At 40.1% G+C, this 25,241-nt stretch overlaps 1 protein-coding gene across 11 annotated transcripts in view; it reads right to left on the bottom strand.

Moving 5' to 3' along the window:
- Positions 1-25,241, bottom strand: part of ptprub (protein tyrosine phosphatase receptor type Ub) — a 254,294-nt gene that overhangs the window by 36,434 nt on the left and 192,619 nt on the right. For 4 of the 11 annotated variants that reach the window (XM_017475677.3, XM_017475705.3, XM_017475713.3 and 1 more), the window contains exons 11-17: positions 21,180-21,282; positions 20,516-20,789; positions 10,336-10,372; positions 3,079-3,217; positions 1,932-1,961; positions 1,631-1,791; positions 319-506 (exon numbers count right to left, since the gene is read on the bottom strand). In XM_017475677.3, coding sequence (XP_017331166.1) covers positions 319-506; positions 1,631-1,791; positions 1,932-1,961; positions 3,079-3,217; positions 10,336-10,372; positions 20,516-20,789; positions 21,180-21,282 — 932 coding nt within the window. The remainder of the gene's footprint in view (positions 1-318; positions 507-1,630; positions 1,792-1,931; positions 1,962-3,078; positions 3,218-10,335; positions 10,373-20,515; positions 20,790-21,179; positions 21,283-25,241) is intronic. The other 7 variants (XM_017475724.3, XM_053682746.1, XM_053682750.1 and 4 more) reach the window with 3 other exon arrangements.

Here is a 25,241-nt window from a genome sequence, read left to right as displayed (position 1 = left end):
TGGAAGCATGTGAGATGCATGTGAGATTGGGTGAAGGGGGCAGGAATTCTAGGCGGTGTCAGTTAATATCAGAAAGTTCAAAACACATGCACAATTTCATTCCAGATTCATATGTATATTGGCTCATCTCCAGATTATATTGAGGAGAAAAAGACTGCTCCTTTGGTGTATTTTTGAGTGATAACTCATATTAGCACCCTGCAGTAATATCATGGGAGTATAAGATCAAGTAGGGATGATCAAACTGATACATTGCACAAGCCTAATCTCAAGTCATTTTGATATGTGATTTGCTTTCTGAAAATCTGTTTCACTCACTTCATACTCCTGTTTGAATCCGTAGCCCTCTGCTGTCTTCATCTGGTTGATGTGTTGCAGCAGGTCAGCTACACGTACAGCAGGGTGAAGCTGGCCAGTGTGGTACGGAGAACCTTTACTGCCACAATGCCTCCGAGGTGATCCACCAAGCAGGCTGCTTGACTCATTCATGGAGCTGCGTGGATCACCTGAAGAGAAACATTCAGAAATATACACACATGCATACCTCACTATATATATACTTCACTACTCTACACTAAGTAGTAAACAATGATAAGGGCCATAATAATTTAAAACCCCTGCCATTTATTTTGTTTTAGCTTCTGTGTAATTATCTATTAATTAACATGCGTGTGAGTAACTTTATAAAGTCTTTTAGGTCGGTGTAGTAATAAATTAGCAAGCAAGTATAGTAAAACCCAGATATGCAGCAGTGCTTGGGAGAGTAAGCGAGACAGCTTTGAGACATGCCATTAAAGCTTCATTTTGATCAAGAGAATTTCTTCTTTGAACATCATCTATTAATCATTCCTTGAATCAGACACTTGGGCCCAATGAATTATTTCTATTTTGCCCCATTTTCCATCTTGTATAGTTTTCCCAGCATTGAAATTATATATATATATATATATATATATATATATATATATATATATATATATATATATATATATATATATATATATATATATATATTTTTTTTTTTTTTTAAAAGACAGCCTTGAATCACAAGGCACATATTCTAATTTTGCTTGAAATATATTTCAGCAGCCTTTGAGCTCAGCACTTCTCCTCTCCTCTCCTGTTATGATGTGTGTGTAAAAGGTGCTTAGTGGTCCATGGAGAGAATTCATAGTTTAAGGCCTGGACTCCTGCAGGGGCTGATGTAGGAGAAATGAGTCATTAATACAAATCTGCTGCCTATCCTGGTTGAGCAGAATGGAAATGGTAAACCACTGAGTAGTATTCACTCAAGTGTGGGTCAGTGAACTCTTGAGCTCAGCACTAAACAGCCTGTATGTGCTACCTGAGTGAAATTGGGCATGATGTTCTTCCACATTGTGATTCTGGGGTCGTAAAATGCATGACAAATGTACGTGAGTATGCAGTAGCTCACAGTGGGAATGTTGAAGCCATATATAGATGCGCCACTCATGCCACTGTGTGAATAATGCTCTTTATACAGGAAATGTATACATGCGCTTTTCATTTATTACATGTATATGTATGTACAAGTGTTTGTGAGTGTGTGTGTGTGTGTGTGTGTGTGTGTGTGTGTGTGTGTGTGTGTGTGTGTGTGTGTGTATCTCACTCCGGGTACTGCAGGTGTGGGCATCCATAAAGGACAGAGCCATCCTCTCATCCTCCTGCAGGGTGCTCTGGTCTGCAAAGCTGCGCTCCATTGAGCCCATCATATGACTCTTCTCCTGCCTGTACGTAATGGGAGTCTTATTCATGTTCACAGGCTTCCTACTGGTAACAGAAGCAGAGAGAAAGGAAAAGAACAGCAAAAAAGAGGGGAGAGAGATTGTTATGCCACTGAAGTGCTCTCTGAACAGTGCTTGCTAACACAATGGGAAATGATGGTGTGCAATGGAGGAAAAGCCACTTACGGATAGTAAGAGTAAGAGTAGTAGTCCCTTCTGGAGAGGAGAAGAAACAGGAGAGCAAGACAGAGAGGGAGAAAGAAAGAAAGAAAGAAAGAAAGAGGCGACATGAGATGCAAGCATTGCCAGTGCTCTGATTAGTGTGAAGAATGCCATGCTATCAGAGGCTTGCTTTGGCCACGCCAGCAATGTGACATATGCTAAACCTCAGCAGTGACAGAAAAAGAAGGGTAGCCAAAGCAGATATAACCAAAATCACATATGCTACCTTGTTAGCTTTTAATGAACCATCCAAATGCCAGCCACACAGGCACATTGGTCTCCAGATCTATAATCCTCCAAACTATATCACTGCCACTGCTATACACCTCAACCAGATCAGTGCTGTTGGACTGGAATTCTATAGACAACACAGCTTCAGGAACAGTGCTGGTGGACACTGATCTAGATCATAGTCTTCTCTTCACCAGTAATTTAAGCCACTCATCTACATTTCAGTTTCCAAACTAGCCTACAATGATATAATGTTAATGTGACAGGTAATAATCCTGGGGATTCATAGACCTACGAAGAAGCTTATGCCATTTATTTTCCATCATCTGAAAATGATGGAAGACTCATGCTAAAATTAGCTTTTAAAATGCTTTTTCTCTCATAAGCACCTTAATATGGGGACCTTTAGAGAACAATACTAATTATCTCCAAAAGCACACCTTTTCCCGCCCAATTATCAGCTCGTTTCTGGGTCAGACTAATGTCAGACCGGGCCTAATTAAGTGAGTAATTGAAATGCACCTCTTCTTAATTAAACATTTCACACCCAGGCAATCTCAGAAGATGAAAGCCCTTTGCGGCAGCTCTGCTGCCTTTTGGGAGACTGGAGACAGAAAACTAATTCTGTTTTTAGTTACAGTTGTAGTATTACTATGTGATTTATGTAACCCTAGATTTCCTACAAAAGTGACCAACCCAGTTTGAATCTGAAAATTATGATGAAAAGAAATGTATCTGTATCTAAAAATGCAAGTGATAATTGTAATTTGATGTTCATAAGTTGCGCACACACACATTGCAGCCACTCGTGGTTTATGGTCATTTATGGTAAAGCACAACATGCAATGTGTGTGTTTTAGAAGTTGCATGTGATCCTTACCCTTTCTTAATGATAATGATTATGGCTCCTAGTAACAGAATAAGGACCACCAGCCCCCCTGCACAGATTCCCAGAATCAGCCCCATCTCCTCCGAGTGCTGTGTCACCTCCATAGCCCGCCGGAGGTCCTTACAGGCCGCTGCAGAATGCACACACACACATTCACACGTTCAAGAATATATGGAAAACATTTGTATATGAAATGCTGGAATGAAATCCTCACACATGCAAATAGTATAAAAAACCAGAAAAAAAAATATCTGGAAAAGAATCCCATTTCAATCTCTTAATTTAGAAGTTATCCATCTGTAGCCTGAAACAGCAGGAGCACACCTCCTATAGCACAAACACATTGGCTACACCCAAATGACTATTTTCACCCATCTGCATTGACAGCAATGCGGCAGAGGTCACTTCACATCACGTGTGCCCATGGGAAGCTATTTCCCTTATGCTCAGTCACACAAGACAAGGACGCTGTGTGACTAAAGAGTAAGCAAAGAGCATGTGTCCATATACAGTGAAGCCTACAACAAATTAACCCATTTGCACTTGAGACAGCGAACAGCCCAGGCAGGGTGGTGCTTTCAGTGAAAAGCATGTATTCAATTCCCTTTTTTCCCCACATTCATAGTGAAGGTTAAAGAAGGTCAACTCTTTAATATATGCCTTTTTGAGTCCTTCACAAAAAATATGGGCTTTCCAGATAAGGCAGGATGGATCAATGACAGGGGTTAAAACAGGATTTTCTTTTATGTGTGTCAAAAATGTGGAAACTGTACCATTTGATTTACCTGATATTAATAATAATAATAAATGATTTCATTAATTAATAGAATAATGCATACATTAGTTAGTTTATTAATGTAACAACAACAACAATAATAATCATCATCATCATAATAGAAAAATTAAATCATGATATCTTCTGATTCTCAAAGACACATTATCTAGTGAAACTTAAATCTAAAAAACATTTTGATTTAATGCTTAAATGTACAACCAGTTAACAAGTGCAGCTGATTTTGTTGACATAGTTTCTAATTTTGACATGAAAACAATTGACTATAAAGTGTGAAACCCTATTACATCATCATCATCATCATAATTTTATATATATATATATATATATATATATATATATATATATATATATATATATATATATATATATATATATATATATATTTTAATTATCATCATTATGCCATGCTATGATTTACATTCCCATCAAATTAAAGTAGCAAAGCTCAAGGGCAAGGGGACAGTTTCCCTGCACACTCCAAGCTAAACCCCTGAATATCTTAAAAGTCTTACAAATAACCTTAATATCACCTGCCAAACACTACTATGCAGGCTTCTCCCTCACATGTGGTGTGAGGTTATTATTGTTTAATTTGTATTTTATGATTATTTAAAATGTAATGGATAGACACTAGATTGTTATCCATATTCCACAGTGATCTGCAGAACTTATGATACCTAGACCCCAGACTAGAATGAAAGCAATACAATTGTTATAAAAAAAAAGTTGTCATCCAATCCTGCAGACAGTACATCTTTGCATTTTGCAACAATACATCAAAAACAATATTTTACTGCAATCTGATAACACTTTCTTTTATTCCCATCTGCAAGCTGACACAAGGTATTTATATCCTGTGTATCAAACTAAACTGATAAATAAACTAAGAAAATATGAAGGCCAAAGCTTACCATGAATAGACTTTCTTTTAAGCAAAGTATACAGTCTTATCCATCACATGATAGAAAGGATACCCAATGATCTCTCCCTCTCTTTACCTCCCTTTCTCCTTCTGTCGAGCCACACATGATATTATGGAGATGCCAGTGATCCTGACCCTTTCTGCACTCCAGACCTGCCAGATCCATCCGGATGCCCTACCTCTGGATGGAGCGCTCATCAACTGGAGGTTACCGCCAGCTTAGGATGGTACAGCTTGAAGTACTATAAAATGGTTTTGGACCTCAATTCTACATGGACATTCTCATTGTGGTTGCTGGGACTATGGTTGCTGCTATGGCCTTGGGACTGCAATTACCACAAACAACTCAGGTCTCTTTTGGTGAACAGTGGACTAGTTCAACAAAGACTTCATGTAAAAAACATTATGAACTTTCTTTTACTTTCACACTATCTGTTGTTACCCAGATGAGGATGGGTTCCTTTCTGAGTCTGGTCCCTCTCAAGGTTTCTTCCTCATATCATCTTAGAGAGTTTTTCCTTGCCACCGTCGCCACCAGCTTGCTCAATAGGGATAAATTCACACACTTAAAATCTATATCCTGTGTGTATATGTTTCTGTAAAGCTGCTTTGAGACAATGTCCATTGTAAAAAGTGCTATAGAAATAAAATTGAATTGAAAAATTTTATTGAATCTACTTACACATTCACTTGAAACTTAGTTTAAAAAAAGCCACTCTAAAGCCCCCTTTTTTATGATTAGATAGATAGATAGATAGATAGATAGATAGATAGATAGATAGATAGATAGATAGATAGATAGATAATAAAATGCCAGACACCTGAAGAAAAGATTTGCCACTCTAACAGCTGGTTATTTCACTCATAGTCTTAAATACTCTGCACTTATGCAAAGTATTTCTTTGTGAATAGACCAGCTGTTATTATTTTTTCTAAACAACAGTAGCCTGAAAGATTATATGCTGAGGGAAAGTCAGTTTGGGCCTGAGGAACAAGGTCTGTTTCAAAGCACTTCACAAGACCATAGCTAAAAATACAAGTGTGTGGCTGGAGTAATCTGGGAGAGTGGAGAGAGGAATAAGGCATGTTACACTCGATCTAAAACCCCATGGCCTTTTTGAGAAACACTCTCCTGTCTCCTGTGACAGCTACACATTGCCATTTGTTATCACTTCTCTTCCTCATCTGCAAGCCTCACCAAGCAAGATATTAACAACTAATAAAGCAGTGTGTAAGGAAAAAACAATAACTGGAAAACATCCATTAAATTTGCAGTGGATCCAATCAGATTTGTGTTTTTGCTGCCACATTTACTTCTTGAATAAAAAGTCCAACACAAGCATGAAATTTGTTACAAGATTAATGCGAGCACATGCTGAGTGCCCCAAAAATGGAAATTGGTACTTAGAGAAGAAATGAGTCTATTGTTGTGTGAAGACTGCCAAGGGACTGTTAATTAAACTGTCACCTGCATGTTGAAATGGGTGCTCTGGCTGCTTGGTTGTGCAAGCCTGTGCAATTTTACAACGCTCCGAGAACATTATGGGGGCGGCACACACACACACACACACACACACACACCTCCCTAGATTTATATGACAGATGGAACAAAATGGCCTATTGGGTATAATTTTTAACTTGAATTTATGAATTTTTTGCAGTTGAGAAAATGAGGACATTTTAAATAGTATTCATTCACAGTAGAGTGTCTAAAACATCAAAAGTCAATTTGATACAACATGAATAAATACAACACAATACTATTCAGTTCAATGCTATATAGTTACATTTTATTCCTGAGACTGATTTTTTTTAGTTCTGCATGCATATGGATATGCATCATTTAACTTGAATCATAAAACTCATGACTGGAAATGACTGAACACTGCAGTAAATTCACACAGCTGCAGGCTGGGCTATTTTATGTTATTTGTCAGAAACATATGTCAAAATGATATTGAGAAATCCAGGCACTCCTCACATCCATTCCTCACAAAATGATGGCAATGTTATTCAGGAGAACGTTATACTAACACACACAATTTAGTTTTGTTTTTCGCTTATAGTAAACTTACATTGCAGAAAAGAGATCTGCATTTTATTTATGCAAGCAGAGGAAGCAGAATGTCTGAACTGAACTACTCATGGTATTATGTGACCTGTAAATTATTTTAATTCAGCCATAGTGACAACAAAAGACTCAGTGTTTGACTGTCAAAATTGGCTGAAAAGCAACAAACGAAATGTCAAAAAAAAAAAAAAAAAAAAACAGTGGTGATGAATGTAAAAAGCGATATGCTCTTGTTGTATCTATTATTTGGCAATTTGGCAGTGCAATCATATAATACGTGAGTGCAAAGAAGAGAAGCCAAGGGCTGCAGCCTGTGTGTCTTTAAATAAGTGCAACGATTACTCTGTATCATCATGTGTAAGAGGCAGAGCCTGCGCAAATAATGTGTACAATTGCTGCTAGAGTGCTGGGCAGATTCAGAAACAGCACAACAATCGATCAATACTCTTATCACTGCTGCTTGTATGATGAACCACTAGCCCCCTAACACCCCACACCCCAGTACTTGGCCTAGTTTGTGTTTTTCAATAGTTGTGCTATATTTTAGCCAAGGCACAAACATCCTGTGCAAAATATGAAAATTTGTGTACTAGGATTCAATATTACTCTTCTAACCAATCTGTTACTTTGTCATGTAGCTTAGTGGTCCTTAAAGTGCAATCTAGGCAACACAGGGGTCCATGATTTTTATTTTTTTTTACTTAGTTACAGTGGTGGAAATCACAACCCACCATTACTAAAGCTGTATTTATTACTTAGTTCTTTTTGACTGGTCACTTGAAGTAATAAATTTAATCCAAACCCTAATGAATGAAAAACAAGTATAACTATAAATAATTTAAACTTAGACCTACTGTTTTGTGTACTGTCTGTGGAGGTTCAGAAATAAAAAGGTCTATGGTTCTAATAAATAACCAGAATATTATACACAACTGAATAATAATTCAATAAATATTATACACAACTGAATAATAATTCAATAAACAAATCTATGCTGAGAGGTCCATAGAATATTCTTTTGTAGCTAATAGGCTATACAGAACATTTGAAAACCCCTGGTGTAGTTTAAACATAAACTAGTAGGCTTAATCTGTTTGGCACAAGTCCTAATTGTTAATGGCTTATCTTGCTAAAGCTCAGGTAGAAAAGGAAAGAGCATTTTGTTCACAAATATGTTGAGGTGTGATTAATCATAGCCCATCTGTGTGTATGTGTATAGCAGATGCAGAATGAGACAGTTCCAAAATGGCTGCTCTCAGCTTATGGCTTCATGCTCTGAAAGCTTCCTTCCACCTTCATTACTCAGTCAAAGAAAACCCTCCCTTGTCATCCTATCCTTTCAAAGTCAATTTAGCCACAAGGCTCAGTGCAGGCTGAGAAAGAGCTGAGAGCTATAAATACCAGCACCACCAGTGCTGATCTGTGACAGCGCTCAATAGGGGCTAGTGGTGGCCTTTGTTGTCATCTGGATGGGCATTCATTCCTCCTGATGTTTTCATGTTTGGTGGGGTTTCTTTGACAGGTCATTTTGATGGCTACAGGTGTTATGTTGGGAAAGGCTCACTCGTGCTGATCTCTCTGGAATTTTCCTGGATTGTTTGAGCATGTGAGTCTGGCCACTACTGAGAATCAGGGTTTGATATGGGCTGCTGGCACCTTGGTAGTACAAATAACAAACATGATGAAAGACTGACCTTTTCTCCTCAGTAGTTTTCTGCCATTTTGGCTCATGTGTGTCTACAGGCATCTGCATGTGTATGTCTGTTTTTCCAAAATGAAACTTCTGAATTATTTCAGAAATGATTCAGTCATTTAACCTGGTAGTAAAAAGGCTAAACTAAAAAAATATATAATTTTTTTGTTTTTTATTTTTATAAACGTGAAATAAAACACACACACACACACACACACACACACACACACACACACACACACACACACACACACACACACACACCTGTAACAAGGAGCATGTTATTTTGTTTTGGTTATCCATACATCTGGTTATCTGGGAAAACCCATCAGGTGGTGGTGTGACTGAGTTCTGTCAAATTGCCTAAATACTGTATTTTCACAAATAATTGTTTTACAAGCAAAATTGGGTTTTTCAAATATCATGTTGGATAAGAAGCCAGTTTAACAAATGTGGTGGAATGGCTCCTGAGTGGTGTAACAGAAAGGTCTAGAGATTCCAACAATGCCACGGCCATCCATGGGAAGCTAAGATGGGAGAGGTGGTGTACTTTCTCTCACCTACAAATATCAGCAATACTAGCCAATCATGGGCCTCTGTAAGTATGTGGAAGAGGGCAGATAACTCTTTCCTCAGAGCCCAGTGATGCAACATGAGCAGCAATCAGAAAAGATGCAGCTAGCTGGCTTCACATATCTTGGAGGAAGTGCATGTTAGTCTTCACTGTCCCTGGTTAGTAGCTGTCGTATGACGGGAGCAAGCTAGCTGGTGGGTGGGAACTGGCAGGTGACCATACTAAGAAGAAAATGGGGGTTGAGTGTGGTGGGAGTCAGGCTAAAGACTTCTAACATCTTGCAAGCTAAGTGTACTTTCCTCACTTAGTGAACGAATGTCATGCTTTGATCAAGGACATCAATGGACATAAACCTAATCAAGTGAATTTGGAATCTGTGTCTGTAATACACATGTGGCATCAAATCATGAACAAAAGAAAAAAAAACACTTCTATGCCCTGAACAGATGGTATCAGACAAAGTTTTAAAATGTTTGCATGATCGAATACAAATATGCTATAAATATGTAACAAATATGTAACTAATTTTGTTAGTGGATTATGTTACATATATGGTTTAAAAACTCTAAAGACTAGAAAATGGCACACACACATACACACATATATATATATATATATATATATATATATATATATATATATATATATAGATATATATATATATACATATATACATATATATATATATATATATATATATACATATATATATATATATATATATATATATATATATATATATATATATATATATATATATATATATATATATATATATATATATATATATATATATATATATACATACATACATATATATATATATATATATATATATATATATATATATATATATATACATACATACATACACACACACACACACACATTTCATACACGTCCATAAATAGTGTAAGTGTTTATTTTGCTAAAAAAAAAAAAATGTTAAAGCCCTTTAAAAAAACAAAAACAAAAAAAAAACTGTATCCAATGAATAGAGGATTAAAAATGAAGGTTTTAGCCCAGAGAAACAGATATTTTTCTTTAGTTACATACTTTTAAGATTAAGCCTCTCTAGTCAGGTTTAAGCAGGGATCAGCCACTCATGCACTTGCCTGCAGCATTCTAATGTCCAAGCCTGGCTTAACATAGTTTAGGATTGAGAAAAAAACAAAACTATTTCATCACTCACCTTTACGGGCAATTCGGATGCAGTTTATTCTTGTTTCCTAAAGGAAAAGAGAGACAGAGATCATTTAACCACAGTGCCTTGCTCCATAAAGCAGGATGGCAATACTGCGATTTCTGTCAACTGGACAAGAGACAGGAGCAAGAAACTCAACTTAAAATGCATTAAAACTCAGTAGTGCTCTCATTACATAAAGATGCCTGCATCGTTGTTTGCGTGTGCATGCTGTGTGTGAAAAGATAACGAGAAGTACTGCAAAGAAAGTCAGCAAAACTGCAGATAACTTAGAGAAATAGCTTTATATCAGCAAACAAATTCCAAGAGGAAATTCATTTCCCCGAAATCTGGGCTGATGCCATTGGGGTGTTATGAAAAGGACCTTTGTCAAATAACACTAATGAGATCCAAGCTCACAATCTAATTCTGGCCCGCCACCTCGACAAGGAGATGTATTATCAAATTAAGATTTACAGATGCTAATTCAGGCATTACAGGACAATTATGCAAATTTCTCCAGGCATAAAAGAATGAGACCCTCCTTTTCAAACTGGTTCAATTTCTTTTTTCTTCTTTATAATTGAAAATCCATTCAAACTGCCTCAACCCTAAAACCTCTCTTTAATCCTACACTCAGACTTTCCTCTCTCATAAACACACACACACACACACACAAACACAGGCACAGATGGGCATGCGCACTCTCGCTCGCGCTCTCTCTCACACACACACACACACACACACACACACACACACACACACACGCTTACTTTCCTTGTGAGGACCTTCGAGTGACATAAGCTAATTAATGCTATGCCTACACCTATATCTAACCCAGAGAGGCATAGTGATGCAGCGGGTACCATTACAACCTCATAGATCCATAATCCCTGGTCCTTAACTCATCTCCAGTTTCCTCCCACTGGTAACTCAAATAACCACTATTTATAATCGTGGTGAGCAAAAAACCATTTCAGAATGCAAAACACATTAATGTTGCAAATTGGAAACAACATTGCCTGATCACCTAGTGCAGAGTTACCATAGCCTACTAAAACCTGCTGTGTTTCAGCAAAGTCTGTCCTCATGGTGAATGCCTAGGATATATAACCTTGACAGCATGGAACCACCATTGGAAGGCTGTCATTAAACGCAGTCATTGTGCAACAGGACAGAGAGAGCTTTGATCACATGAGCGTAGTCACAAAGCTTTAGCCTACTTTTCCCACTTAATAAAAATTCACTGGAACAGTCATACCCGCGACTGCAAAACGGGATCTGTCAGCAAACTCAGCCTAAGTAAATGAATTATGAGAACTATATTTAACAAGGCTGGAGGGGAGAACTTATTAGAAAGCACACACTCAGTTCAGTGAAGACAGGGTGAGAGAGCAAGAGAGAGAGATGATAGATTTCTGCTCAGGCCATCCATCTTGACATGGCAGAGATTGGAAAGTGAAAAAGAGAGGAAGTAATTAGTGAGTGAAAGATTGAGGGACAGAAGGTGCTTGGTGGGAGATCTCACACACGCGCACACATGCACACAATCAGTGGACATCTCTTTGAATACAGCCTCCCTCAAAGAGTCAAACTGTATTTATGTGCACGCTTGAGAAAGACTGCACAAGTCCCGGTTTTACTGTCAACTAGGTGACAGACTAAAGAATAAGAGCTCATAAAGAAGATGAGCAGTCCCTCTATTTTGATGAGTCTGTAATCAAATATCTTTCAAACTAGATCTATCAAGTCAGGAAAGTGGTATAACAGCAACAACATCAGATAATTCTCAGAAATAATGGCTAACAACTGAGCAGATGCTTCTTATGCCACTGCCAAGTTTCAAAGCCACTGCTGTATAGAAAGTGACAAAAGGAAAATGAAGGGAAACACTAATACAAAATCAGAGAAAGACTCACACTGGTGAACAGTAATGTTAAGCATTGGCTCCCCCTTCTACACCCCAACAGTTTTTAACTGTAAGTGCCAGACTTTACAGCAATTACTGGAGCATAAAATCTTGGCAAAGAGAAATGAGTATTTAGGTAAAGGTCAGGGGTGTAAATCACTGGAACTGAGCGAAGCTACAGCACAGCAGTTCACCCTGAAAGTGGCTACGCTGCAAAGTAAAACTGAGGGTGGGTTCTATTATAGTTGAGCTGTCACATACATTTTCAATCAGACAAGAGTAAAACAGCCCAAGGGACCAAAATCCTACTACATAATGTTGCTGTCCAAACTCACAAATAGTGCAGAGCCAGACTTCCAGGTGCTGAGCCACAGCGATAACCTTCTACTAAATGTCAGCATGTCTCTTTCAGGATGACACACGCTGACTGGCATCAAATCAAAATAAAGTATTAAAAGAACCCCCACACTGACATTTTGCCATGTATCGCCAATGTGTAATGGCATATTTGTATGTGCTCCAGGTGAGTAATGAGCATGATCCAGTAATGGTGGCAAGAAGCCTCAGCCTCAGACAGCTACAGAGGCACAGCATCTTGTCCTACATGGTCTAATGGTCATAAATTCAAATGACAAGCCAACTTACACAAAGTCCTGAACAGTAAACGACAGCATAAAGGGACAGGATTAACAGTCACAGCTTGTCTTCATTTGTACAATGTTTGAGGAAGTTCTGGGTTACCTTGACAGTGCTGGATGTCACTGTAATGGTTTCTGTGGTGTTTGTCATAAGCTCTGAGGGTAATTAGAGAATTAGACTAACGTGAGAGAGATGGCTTGTGTGTGAGAGAGCTGCAAGAGACTTGGGTTTCAGAGGGGGCAGACAGACTGATTAGGGCTCTAGAGGATGCTCAGTGAGTTGATTTGGTGGTGGGCAGGTGTCAGAGTGATGGTCCTCACTCTCTCTAGGCATGCTTCCAGTCATAGCAAATGCTAATCCTGCCCGCTGGTGAGGCTTTAAACCAATTCATTTGATTAATCCAACTGTGTAGGTTGCAGACTAAGCCTCACCAATGTGTGGCTTTTATTTTGCCACACTCACGAAATGCACCAAACTATAAACTTCTCTAAAAGTTGGTAAGCAATGCTTCTTAGGCCGCCACCAAGGCCCATCTGTCCAACCCTAATTTTAGCAACAAATATCTTACATGATAAATCACATTCCTCTCGCCAATGTAGGCCTGACTAATAGCATAAACTCCCAATTATCTATTTCTGATCAGCTGCACCTGTGCCCAATTATGCCGACGCAGTGGTCCATGCCTGAGAGCTGGGATGCGCTAAAGATGGTGACTGTCCACAGGGAGTATGAGAATTATTGTATTTTTGGTCAAATACAGCCTGAACAATAGAAGCATGGCACTCACAGCTTATATTGTCCTCACATTCAAAGCCAGCTCCAACCATGAGCTTTTAATGTCACATAAACTTGTGTGAATATTAAGAGTGGAAGCGAGAACAGGAAAGCTGTGGAGCAATGCCTTTGTAATTCTCAGCTTATCACAGATTTACTGACTGTGGGAATTTTACAGAATTCTTTCTTCCATACACGGCTATAAAGTCTGCCTTTACACACGAGGGGTTGTCTGCATCCAAGTCCTCAGAGTGATGAGACATGAAAAACTATTAATATTCATTTTTCATGTCTCAGTAAATATGACAAAATGCACCGGAGGGGATCTGATCTTATATCAACAACTCAGACACTTGAAATATAGAAGTACATTTAATTTTAGCATGCGCATGAATTATGGCTTTATAAAACAAATCTTGTGGACTTATTAATAGGTATGCATGTGTTTGCAGGATTTAATCTCAGAACCAATTTTTTTCCCCCAAATTCCTTTGGTATACTAGAGATCTAGTAATTAATATACATTTAGCTAAGGACAGATTCATGAACTATACGGTGCCTGTCACGAGTTCCGAGTTAAGCACGAGTTAAGCAGCGCGCTGTGGGGCATGTGAGCGCGCGTGCACGAGCAGCACCTGCTTTTCCCTGGTGGACAATCGTGACATTTCGACACGTGCATTTGTTCATGTTTCCTCCCCGTTCTGTCATTGGTTGTAGTCTCACGTGTGTCTGAATTGCCCTCAGCCGTCAGCCATTACAAGGCTGATTATCTCCGCATATATACCGCGTGCCTCCCAGCACACAACACGGAATGTTGAATGAGTTAGATAGTAGGTTAGTTTAGAGTCCCTACGATAGATAACCACAGTCACAGTCCATAGTTTCTTGTTTCGATTCATAGTCTTAGTCTTAGGTCATAGTCCATGTCATGTTTAGTTTCATTTGTTAAGTTCACGCTGGTTTCTCCGCTACCAGTCCCTCGCCGTTGTTTATGTTTCATGTTTTGTTTATCGACCCTGTATCCCGAGACCACGACATTGATTCCTGCCTTGCCTCGTTTATGCCTGTTTGCCGATCGCCTGAACCTTGCATGTTACTGGATTACGCTTTTGGATCACGTTTTGGTTGTGTCTGCCTGTCTCTCTTTAAATAAAACTGTTGTTCAACCTGCGCATGCATCCTACCTTATATCCGTTGCGTCACGAAACGTGACAGAACATTCCGCCCATCATGGATGCAGCACAAGAACGCAGAACCTGGAGGTCCACGCCAATCATCCCTGCCTTGGATTCTATGCAGTTCTCGCAATGGACTTTCATGGACCTTCCCAATCGGTATGATGGCTTCTTTGGTTATCCGGACTATATTTTGATAGACTGCCAGAGTTACTTCTCAAGCCTGTTTGACCCGAAGCCAAGGGAGAGACAATGGATTAAGTTCATGATGTCCCGATTGTTTGGCCCAGCTCGCAAGTGGGCACAGCGAGTAGCAGCCATGAGACCCAGGGTACTGGAGGACAGTAGGCAGTTCTTGGACCTGTTTCTGAGGGAGTTTGGAGAACCAGGGCAGAGCTACAACTTGGATGAGCTGTTGAAGGGAGTTAATGTGGAACAGTGCTGATCTTCCATTCCACAGGCATTATGAGCGGATGAGCCACCAAGTTGATGTTAACACGGACAACCAAGTCTCCAGTCACTGAAGTCCAAGTCAAGTCTCCAGTCACTAAAGTCCAAGTCAAGTCTCCAGTCACTGAAGTCCAAGTCAAGTCTCAAGCTTCTGAAGTCCAAGTCAAGTCTCAAGTCCCTGAGGTCCGAGTCAAGTCTCAAGTTCCTGATGTCACGCCCAAGTCTACCGACCCGGTCGCCCGAGTTCAGCCCAAGCCTAAGTCTACCGACACGGTCGCCCGAGTTCAGCCCACGCCCAAGACTACCGACACGGTCGCCCGAGTTCAGCCCACGCCCGAGTCTGCCGACACGACCGCCCGAGTTCAGCCCACGCCCGAGTCTGCCAACATGACCACCCGAGTTCTGCCAAAGCCTGAGTCTGCCGACACGACCACCCGAGTTCTGCCAAAGCCCGAGTCTGCCGACACGACCACCCGAGTTCTGCTCATGACCAAGGTTCACCTAGTGACCTCAGAGCCTCAGCCTCCCTGTTCAGCTGTGGACGTCGTTCAGCCTCCCTGTTCAGCTGAGGTCATCGCTCAGCCTCCCTGTTCAGCTGAGGTCGTCGCTCAGCCTCCCTGTTCAGCTGTGGACTTCGCTCAGCCTCCCTGGTCAGCTGTGGACGTCGCTCAGCCCTCCTGTTCAGCTGTGGACGTCGCTCAGTCCTCCTGTTCAGCTGTGGATGTCGCTCAGCCTTCCTGCTCCATGGCGAACCTCGTTCCCCCCTCCTGCTTCGTGGAGACCCACGCTCCTCTCCCTGGCCGCACGGAGACCCACGCTCCTCTCCCTGGCCGCACGGAGACCCACGCTCCTCTCCCTGGCCTCACGGAGACCCACGCTCCTCTCCCTGGCCTCACGGAGACCCACGCTCCTCTCCCTGGCCTCACAGGGGACGTCGCTCTGCCTTCCTGCTCAGCCGAGGACGTCGCTCTGTTTTCCTATTCAGCCGAGGACGTCGCTCTGCCTTCCATTTCAGCCGGGGACGTCGCTCCGCTTTCATGCTCCAACGAGGACGTCGCCCTGCTTCCCTGCTTTGCTGAGTACAGGATGTTTCATGGCACTCCAGGAGGAGTGCCCTTGGGGGGGGTTCTGTAACGAGTTCCCCTTTAAGCAGCGCGCTGTGGAGCATGTGAGCGCGCATGCCCTGCTTTTCCCTGGTGGACAATCGTGACATTTCGACACGTGCATTTGTTTATGTTTCTGTCATGTCTCCTCCCCGTTCTGTCATTGGTTGTAGTCTCACGTGTGTCTGAATTGCCCTCAGCCGTCAGCCATTACGAGGCTGATTATCTCCGCATGTATACCGCGCGCCTCCCAGCACACAACGCGGAATGTTGAATGAGTTAGATAGTAGATTAGTTTAGAGTCCTTACGATAGATATCCACAGTCACAGTCCATAGTTTCTTGTTTCGATTCATAGTCTTAGTCTTAGTTCATAGTTCATGTCATGTTTAGTTTCGTTTGTTAAGTTCACGCTGGTTTCTTCGCTACCAGTCCCTCGCCGTTGTTTATGTTTCATGTTTTGTTTATCGACCCTGTATCCCGAGACCACGACGTTGATGCCTGCCTTGCCTCGTTTATGCCTGTTTGCCGATCGCCTGAACCTTGCATGTTACCGGATTATGTTTTTGGATCACGTTTTGGATGTGTCTGCCTGTCTCTCTTTAAATAAAACTGTTGTTCAACCTGCGCTTGCATCCTACTTATTTCCGTTGCGTCACGAAACGTGACAGTGCCCTCCATAACAAGTGGCACCCTTCATGAAAAATAGTTACATTAATATATATACATAAAGAATAACACAGGCACTATTTTATATTTTGTACAATATTTTGTACTTAAACATACAGGGACATTAGATTAGTTTATTTTCTCCTTTTTGACAGCTGATGTTGAAACTTGACAGCCAAGATGGCAAAAACAGTTAATAGTAAATAGGTAATGATATATATACAGTATCTCACATTTTTGTAAATATTTGATTATATCTTTTCATGTGACAACACTGAAGAAATGACACTTTGCTACAAAGTAAAGTATTGAGTGTACAGCTTGTATAACAGTGTAAATTTGCTGTCCCCTCAAAATAGCTCAACACACAGCCATTAATGTCTAAACCACTGGCAACAAAAGTGAGTACACCCCTAAGTGAAAATGTCCAAATTGGGCCCAATTAGCCATTTTCCCTCCCCGGTGTCATGTGACTTGTTAGTGTTACAAGGTCTCAGGTGTGAATGGGGATCAGGTGTGTTAAATTTGGTGTCATCGCTCTCACACTCCCTCATACTGGTCACTGGAAGTTCAACATGGCACCTCATGGCAAAGAACTCTGAGGATCTGAAAAAAACAATTGTTGCTGTACATAAAGATGGCCTAGGCCAGTGGTTTTCAAAGTGGGGACCTTCGCCAGGGGGCGCCCGGGGAGCCTCAACCATTTGGTGTGAAAAATAAATTCTCACTCTCAGACAACCACATGCACACACAATCAATTCCTAATGTAATGTAATGTAAAGATGTAAGATGTAATTATTAATAAAAAAGGGATATATATTTAGAAGTCTGCATTTTTAATATGTTTTAAAGACATCTTGCAAAAGGGGGGCCTCGGTCAAATGTTAATGCCATTTGGGGGGCCTTGCCCTGGAAAAGTTTGGGAACCACTGGCCTAGGCTATAAGAAGATTGCCAAGACCCTGACACTGAGCTGTATCACGGTGGCCAAGAACATATAGCGGTTCACAGGACAGGTTCCACTCAGAACAGCCTTGCCATGGTGGACCAAAGAAGTTGAGTTCACATGCTCAGCGTCTTATCCACAGGTTGTATTTCGGAAATAGACATATGATTTCTGCCAGCATTGCTGCAGAGGTTGAAGGGATGGGGGGGTCAGCCTGGCGGTGCTCAGACCATACGCCGCACACTGCATCAAATTGGTCTGCATGGCTGTCGTCCAAGAAGGAAGCCTCTTCTAAAGATGATGCACAAGAAAGCCCACAAACAGTTTGCTGAAGACAAGCAGACTAAGGACATGGATTACTGGAATCATGTCCTGTGGTCTGATGAGACCAAGATTAACTTATTTGGTTCAGATGGTGTCAAGTGTGTGTGGCAGCAACCAGGTGAGGAGTACAAAGACAAGTGTGACTTGCCTACAGTCAAGCATGGTGGTGGGAGTGTCATGATCTGGGGCTGCATGAGTGCTGCCGACAATGGGGAGCTACAGTTCATTGAGGGAACCATGAAATGCCAACATACTGTGACATACTGAAGCAAAGCATGATCCCCTCCCTTCGGAGACTGGGCCGCAGGGCAGTATTCCAGCATGATAACGACCCCAAACACACCTCCAAGACGACCACTGCCTTGCTAAAGAAACTGAGGGTGAAGGTGATGGACTAAACCCTATTGAACATCTGTGGGGCATCCTCAAATGGAAGATGGAGGAGCACAAGGTCTCTAACATCCACCAGCTCCGTGATGTCGTCATGGAGGAGTGGAAGAGGACTCCAGTGGAAACCTGTGAAGCTCTGGTGAACTCCATGCCCAAGAGGGTTAAGGCAGTGCTGGAAAATAATGGTGGCCACACAAAATATTGACACTTCGGGCCCAATTTGGACATTTTCACTTAGAGGTGTACTCACTTTTGTTGCCAGCAGTTTAGACATTAATGGCTGTGTGTTGAGTTATTTTGAGAGGACAGCAAATTTACACTGTTATACAAGCTGTACACTCACTACATTACATTGTAGCAAAGTGTCATTTCTTCAGGGTTGTCACATGAAAAGATATAATCAAATATTTACAAAAATGTGAGGGGTGTACTCACTTTTGTGATATATATAATATAATCTCATGGCCATTGTAAAATATGGTGGTTTTGGGGCTATTTTTCTGCCAGAGGAAATTTACATTTTGTTAGTGTCATGTATTCCACGTAATGAAGGTTAGGGCAGATGCTAATGCAGAAAAAGGCTTTTAATAAAGAGAGGCAGGCACACAAATCCAAATCATGAGACAATAGCATGGTCAAAAAAACAGGCAATGGGTCAGGCAATCTACAAACAGGCATAAACTAGGCAAGGCAAGAAGCGAGAACAAGTAACAAGAAACTAGATCAATGAACACGAATCAAAACAAGGAACAAATACTTGGTATGGTGATAACACTCAATACTTCACAAAGACTAGTGTTCAAACAGTCTCTTTTATGTCTGTTTGTGAGTGCGTGTGAGATTGGATGCAGGTGTGCATGATTAGAATGAATGAGTGATCTGGGAATTGCAGTCCATGTTTGTAGGCCGCAGTGCAGGATGGGAAGGGTAGTCACTGGTTTACTATGACATGACAGTTAGGATACACAGCATCATGGACTCAAATATCAACAGATATTAAATGAAAATCTGACTGCCTCTGCCAGAATGCTTAAAATGGGCCGTGGTTGGATCTTCCAAAACATACATCAAAATCAAACAAATGGTTTACTAACCCCAAAATCAAGGTCCTGCCATGGCCATCCCAGTCCCCTGACTTGAAACCCATAGAAAATTTGTGGGGTGAACAAAAGAGAGAGGACCTCGAAATTTGAAGGATCTGGAGAGATTTTGTATGGAGGAATGGTCTCAGATCCCATGCCATGTATTCTCCAACCTCATCAGGCATTATAGGAGACTGTTATCACAGCTGTTATCTTTGCAAAGGGAGATATCAAAGTATTGACTAAAAGAGTGCCAATAATTGTTGTACACCTAAATTTAACAAAGATATTTTTTGATAAGCCTGTGTTTTGTTTGCAATTGTTTGATATCCATGAGAGCAGAGTATTTTTAAGTTTTGTGAATTGTTTTTAAAAAAGATCAAAAGTTTAACAATAAAGAAACTTTTTCACAGCCTTCTTTGCTCATATTTACCAAGGGTGTCAAAATTAGTGGAGGGCACTGTATATAGTTATTTGTGTTTTCTGTACATACTTTTCAATTAAAAAGATCAACAATGTTCCTTCATTTGCAGTAATTTCCTACAGAAGCATAATGTATACAGATGAAGCTAATCATCAAAGTAAGCCAAAATTTAGGGTCACATATATAGTTGTGGAATCAAAATTTCAAAATAATAATAATGTTAAAGCTAACTGCCAGTTGTTGTGACGCCAAGCAAATGACTATTAAAAATGTCCTGAAAATTTCAAATAGAGGCTGATTACTCACCCCTCGGAAGTTGCTCATGGCCTGGAAGTAGATGAGGTAGTTTTTCCTGGGGTCTAGTGGGCTGTTCCAGTAGCCATTGTAGGTATGGTTGTCCCCCACAGTAAAGGGTGTGCCCTCAGCCAGGCTGCTGGGGGGCAATTCAGCTGTGTAGTAGTGTGGAGCGCCACGTGCCTGTGCCTCACCATGAGAGGTGGGAACGGGAAAACATTCCTGCATCCCCAGCTCTCTCTTCAACTTCCTCCCACTCTCCTCCTCTACAACTACCTGATACATACTGAGGAGCAGAGCAGAGTGAGTCATCAGTATTAACAGATTTAATATCCACGCTAATTTTATATCAACACACTAGCAATTCACTGTAGCCATGATATATCAGCACAACTCAAACAAGCATGAATGGTTTTACAAATAAGGGCCTCAAATTGACTAATGCCAATGGTCTTGATGTTCAGTAAATAGTTCAAATGCAATTGAAGGTAACCAGATTACCAACATGCTAAGTAATCAAGTAATCCTCAATATTATGCCACTCAAGGAAAAAAGATTGTGTGGTGCCACACCAGCTTGGATAGTATGTATAATGTATCGATGTATTTATAACAATCAAAAGTGTAACTATAATTGGATACATCTGTAAAACATGCAACAGTGATGTCAAGCGCACCTGACTGGGGCACCACGGCCTTGGGCGGGACGCAGCAGCACAGTTATAGTGCTCTCTGTCTCACTCAGTGGAGATGGCATGTCTCCATAGTCAAAGGTGGGTGCTTCATATAGGAAGAGAAAGAAGAATAAAGAAAGGAAAGAAAGATATTAAAAGAACATGAATCACAGCTAAATTTCATGTAGTAGTAGTTTTTGTTGTTTTTCTTTTTACCTGAATGTGTCATACTGGTTAATCATGAACCAAGCAAGGGCTACAAAAGTCGACAGAGATGTAATAATCAAAACCATTTGTGTGGTCAATTTAGAAACAAGCTTGTTTTATTTAAAACTGATGATAAGCCTCCTTCATTTTCTAATTCACAAGTAAATCAACACCTGCAATAGCCTACACCTACTTACCTCAATCCTTGTTAGCTAGTCATAAACAACACCTTATTCCTTCTTTATTACCCTGACTCTCCTCTTCAAACATGGCCCTGCTGGTTGTCTAGGATACAGAGTGCAATTAAAAGGCAAATAGTGCCAGGAAATTTGTCAGAGTCAGTGAGAGAAGGGGAGGAAAGGCAAACAATTACTGAGAAATCAATGATTATGGTATTACAAGGGATGCTGGTAAAATCACAGTGCATGCAGGGTTCAATTAAAGTGAGGTCCCTAATAGCACTGACTCATTCAACACACCAGCGTCCATTCAGTTGTACAATTACAGGGACTAATGATTACACACATACAGTAGTTGCAAGGAATATACAGAGGGCACAGAGAACATTCATCCAGGTCTGATACCACACCAAACCCTTCACATGGTCAAATTATAACATAAAAAAATTATGTATAGTTCTGAAATTTCAATATTTTGTGAACTGAAATTGGTCTCTTATTTGCACATAAGTATATTAAAGTCTAGTTACCCCAAAAAGCATATATTTAAAATATATTCTAATTCCACTGGAAGATGCACTACCTACCAGTTTATTTATAACATAAACTACTTATGGAAAAACAACATTACTGCCAAATGTTTAAGAATTATAAGTTTACAATGAGAAATGAGGTATTGCTTTGGCTATCAGCATTATTCACTTCAATCTCTGTCTCATCACCCCAAGTCAATAGCGGCATTTAAACACAAGGCTCGGTGTTGTATTTTCACTCCACTGATTACTGTTTGTGCATAGGTGGGAAAATAATCACCGATCAATTTAGTCAGATCTTTTCTGCTGACTAACTTTTTTGTTATTAAAATCTGTTTATTAGTTCATTCAGGCAGCATTCTTCTCTTTTTTGAGGAGCATTCTAGAAATTTAACAGCCAATGTCTGGCTATCAACTGAATGGATTAGACGTATGTCTATATCACTATAACATGTACCTATCCTTCAACTTAAAAAAATAACTGAGATAGTTAGGTTTTAGGTTTATCTTTAGGCAGACTATCTGTTTTTACCAGTGTTTCTGTTAAATTGGCTTATTATGACAAATGATCTTTACAGCAAGACACCCAAGATTAGAAATGTTGTTTTTGGCAAAATATATTTATTTCCTTAACGTATAGATTTCAATGTATATTATTGGCAAAAAGTTTTGGTTAATATCGGATTTTTTGTCATTGCTGATTTCCAGAATTTTGCCACAGTGTCATCCAACAGGTTTTTCCAAGACCACACATAAGATCACTAATGGTACCATTTAATTCACATTTATTCACTACAATATAGTTGCTTTTTCTCATTTATTACAAATAAAGATGGTGTTCTTTTTAACAGCAATCTTCACAGGCAAAATTTAGGACCCAAACCATGTGTAGACATTCAGAGCTATTAATTATTTAAACAGTCAATTTAACGGGGTACACCTGGGCAGCAAGAAACTCTTATCAGCCACATGTTCCAATATTTTTGCTCACTTGAAAAAATGGGTGGATTCAAACAAAAGGTGCCATGTTCTAAGTTGTTTAACACACCTAGATTTACATATGAGTAAATGAAGCTGAAATTCTGATCTATTGTCTCATTAATTTTTTGATCATAAACCCAAATGTCTTTAATGTATAGCAAACACAATAGAATTTACCTTGCTGTGGCAATACTTTCAGGGGGCATGTATTTAGCTAGCAGTTGGGTGAAGTAGGTTATTTACAGTGGCAAGAAAAAGTATGTGAAGCTTTTGGAATTTCATGGTTTTCTGCATAAATTGGTCATAAAATGTGATCTGATCTTCATCTAAGTCAAGGGTAATGACAAATATAATGTGCCTAAAATAATAACACAAAATAAATTCTGATCCCTCATGTCTTTATTGAGCGCACTCATTCAACATTCAAAATGGCAATGGAAAAAGTAAGTGAACTCTTAGAATTAATAACTGGTTGACCCCCCCATGGCAGCAATAACATCAACCAGGCACTTCCTGTAGCTGTGGATCAGACCTGCACATCATTCAGGAGGAATTTTAGCCCATTCTTCCTGGCAGAATTGCCTTAGCTCTGTCATATTCTTTGGACGTCTCATGTGTATGGCTCTCTTCAAGTCATTCCATAGCATCTCTGTTGGGTTGAGGTCTGGGCTCTGACTTGGCCACTCCAAAAGGTGGATTTTGTTTTTCTGAAGCCATCCTGTTGTGGACTTGCTTCGGTGTTTGGGTCATTGTCCTGTTGCATCACCCAACTTCTACACAGTTTCAGCTGACGTACAGACATTCTCACATTATCCTGAAGAATTGTCTCATATACTTGGGAATTCATTTTAACGTCAATGATTGCAAACTGGCCAGGCTCTGATGCAGTAAAGCAGGCCCAAATTATGAGTTTGGAGTTTCCTCCACCATACTTTAGGGTTGGGATGAGGTTTTCATGATGATATGAAATGCCAGATGTAGTGCTGTGTGGTTTTCCCAAATAGTTCAATCTTAGTTTCATCAGTCCACAAAACATTTTGCCAATACCACTGTGAAGTGTCAATGTGCTCTTTTGCAAACTTCAGGTGTGCAGCAATGTTCTTTTTAGTAAGCAGTGGCTTCCTTCATGGTGTCCTCTCGTAGATACCCTGCTTCTTCAATGTTTTACGTATTTAGACGTATTTACGTATTATAGACTCATGAACAGAGATGTTAGCCAGTTCCAATGATGCCTTCAAATCTTCGGCTGTCATTTGGGGTTGTTTCTTCGTTGTGCTCTTGGTGTCATTTTAACTGGGCGCCCACTTCTTGGTAGAGTAACAACAGTCCCAAAGTGTCTCCATTTGTAGAATGTTTGCCTAACTGTAGACTGGTGAATTTCTAAAGTCTTTAAAATCACTTTGTAACCCTTGCCAGCTTTATGTAAATCAACAATTCTTGATCGTGGCTCCACTGAACACTCTTCTTGGCATGGCCTGGCTCATATAAGCATGTGCTTCGTGGGCAGAGCAAACTCCAAAAGTTTGAAGGGTTTTTATCAGTCAAAGTAGCTGTAGTCCACACCTCCAAACTCATTTTCTTAACGAGACTCCAGGTGTGCTAAAACCTGACTCCAATTAGCTTTTTTCAGGTGATTATCTCAAGGGTTCACATACTTTTTCCACAAGCACTATGAGGTTTTTTTTTTTTTTGTTCTCAATAAAGACATGAAAGATCAGAATTTTTTTTGTGTTATTATTTTAGACACATTATATTTGTCAATACCATTGACTTAGACGAAGATCAGATCACATGTTATGACAAATTTATTCAGAAAACCATGAAATTCCAAAAGGTTCACATACTTTTTCTTGCCACTGTATGTTGAAATACGGTGACAAATAAAACAAGGTTGTACAAACCAGGCCAGAACTCAAAGCAGCAACATGTTGGGATTATACACTATTTGGCCAAAAGTATGTGGAGACCTCACCATCACACCCATTTGTGGGTCTTAACCAAACTGTTGCCACAAACTTTGAAGCAAACAATTGTCTAGAATGTCTCTGTGTTGTAGCACTGCCTTCCTCAAACTGTTGGCATTGATTCCCTTCACTGGAACTAATGGTCCTGTGTCCACACCTGTTCCTTCATGACATTGTCCCTGTGCACAAAGTGAGGTCCAT

This window comes from Ictalurus punctatus, chromosome 1 (assembly GCF_001660625.3).
Source record: "Ictalurus punctatus breed USDA103 chromosome 1, Coco_2.0, whole genome shotgun sequence".
NCBI classification, from domain to species: Eukaryota; Metazoa; Chordata; class Actinopteri; order Siluriformes; family Ictaluridae; genus Ictalurus; species Ictalurus punctatus.
Note: the sequence above shows the minus strand (reverse complement) of the source record. Positions and strands in the feature narration are given on the sequence as shown.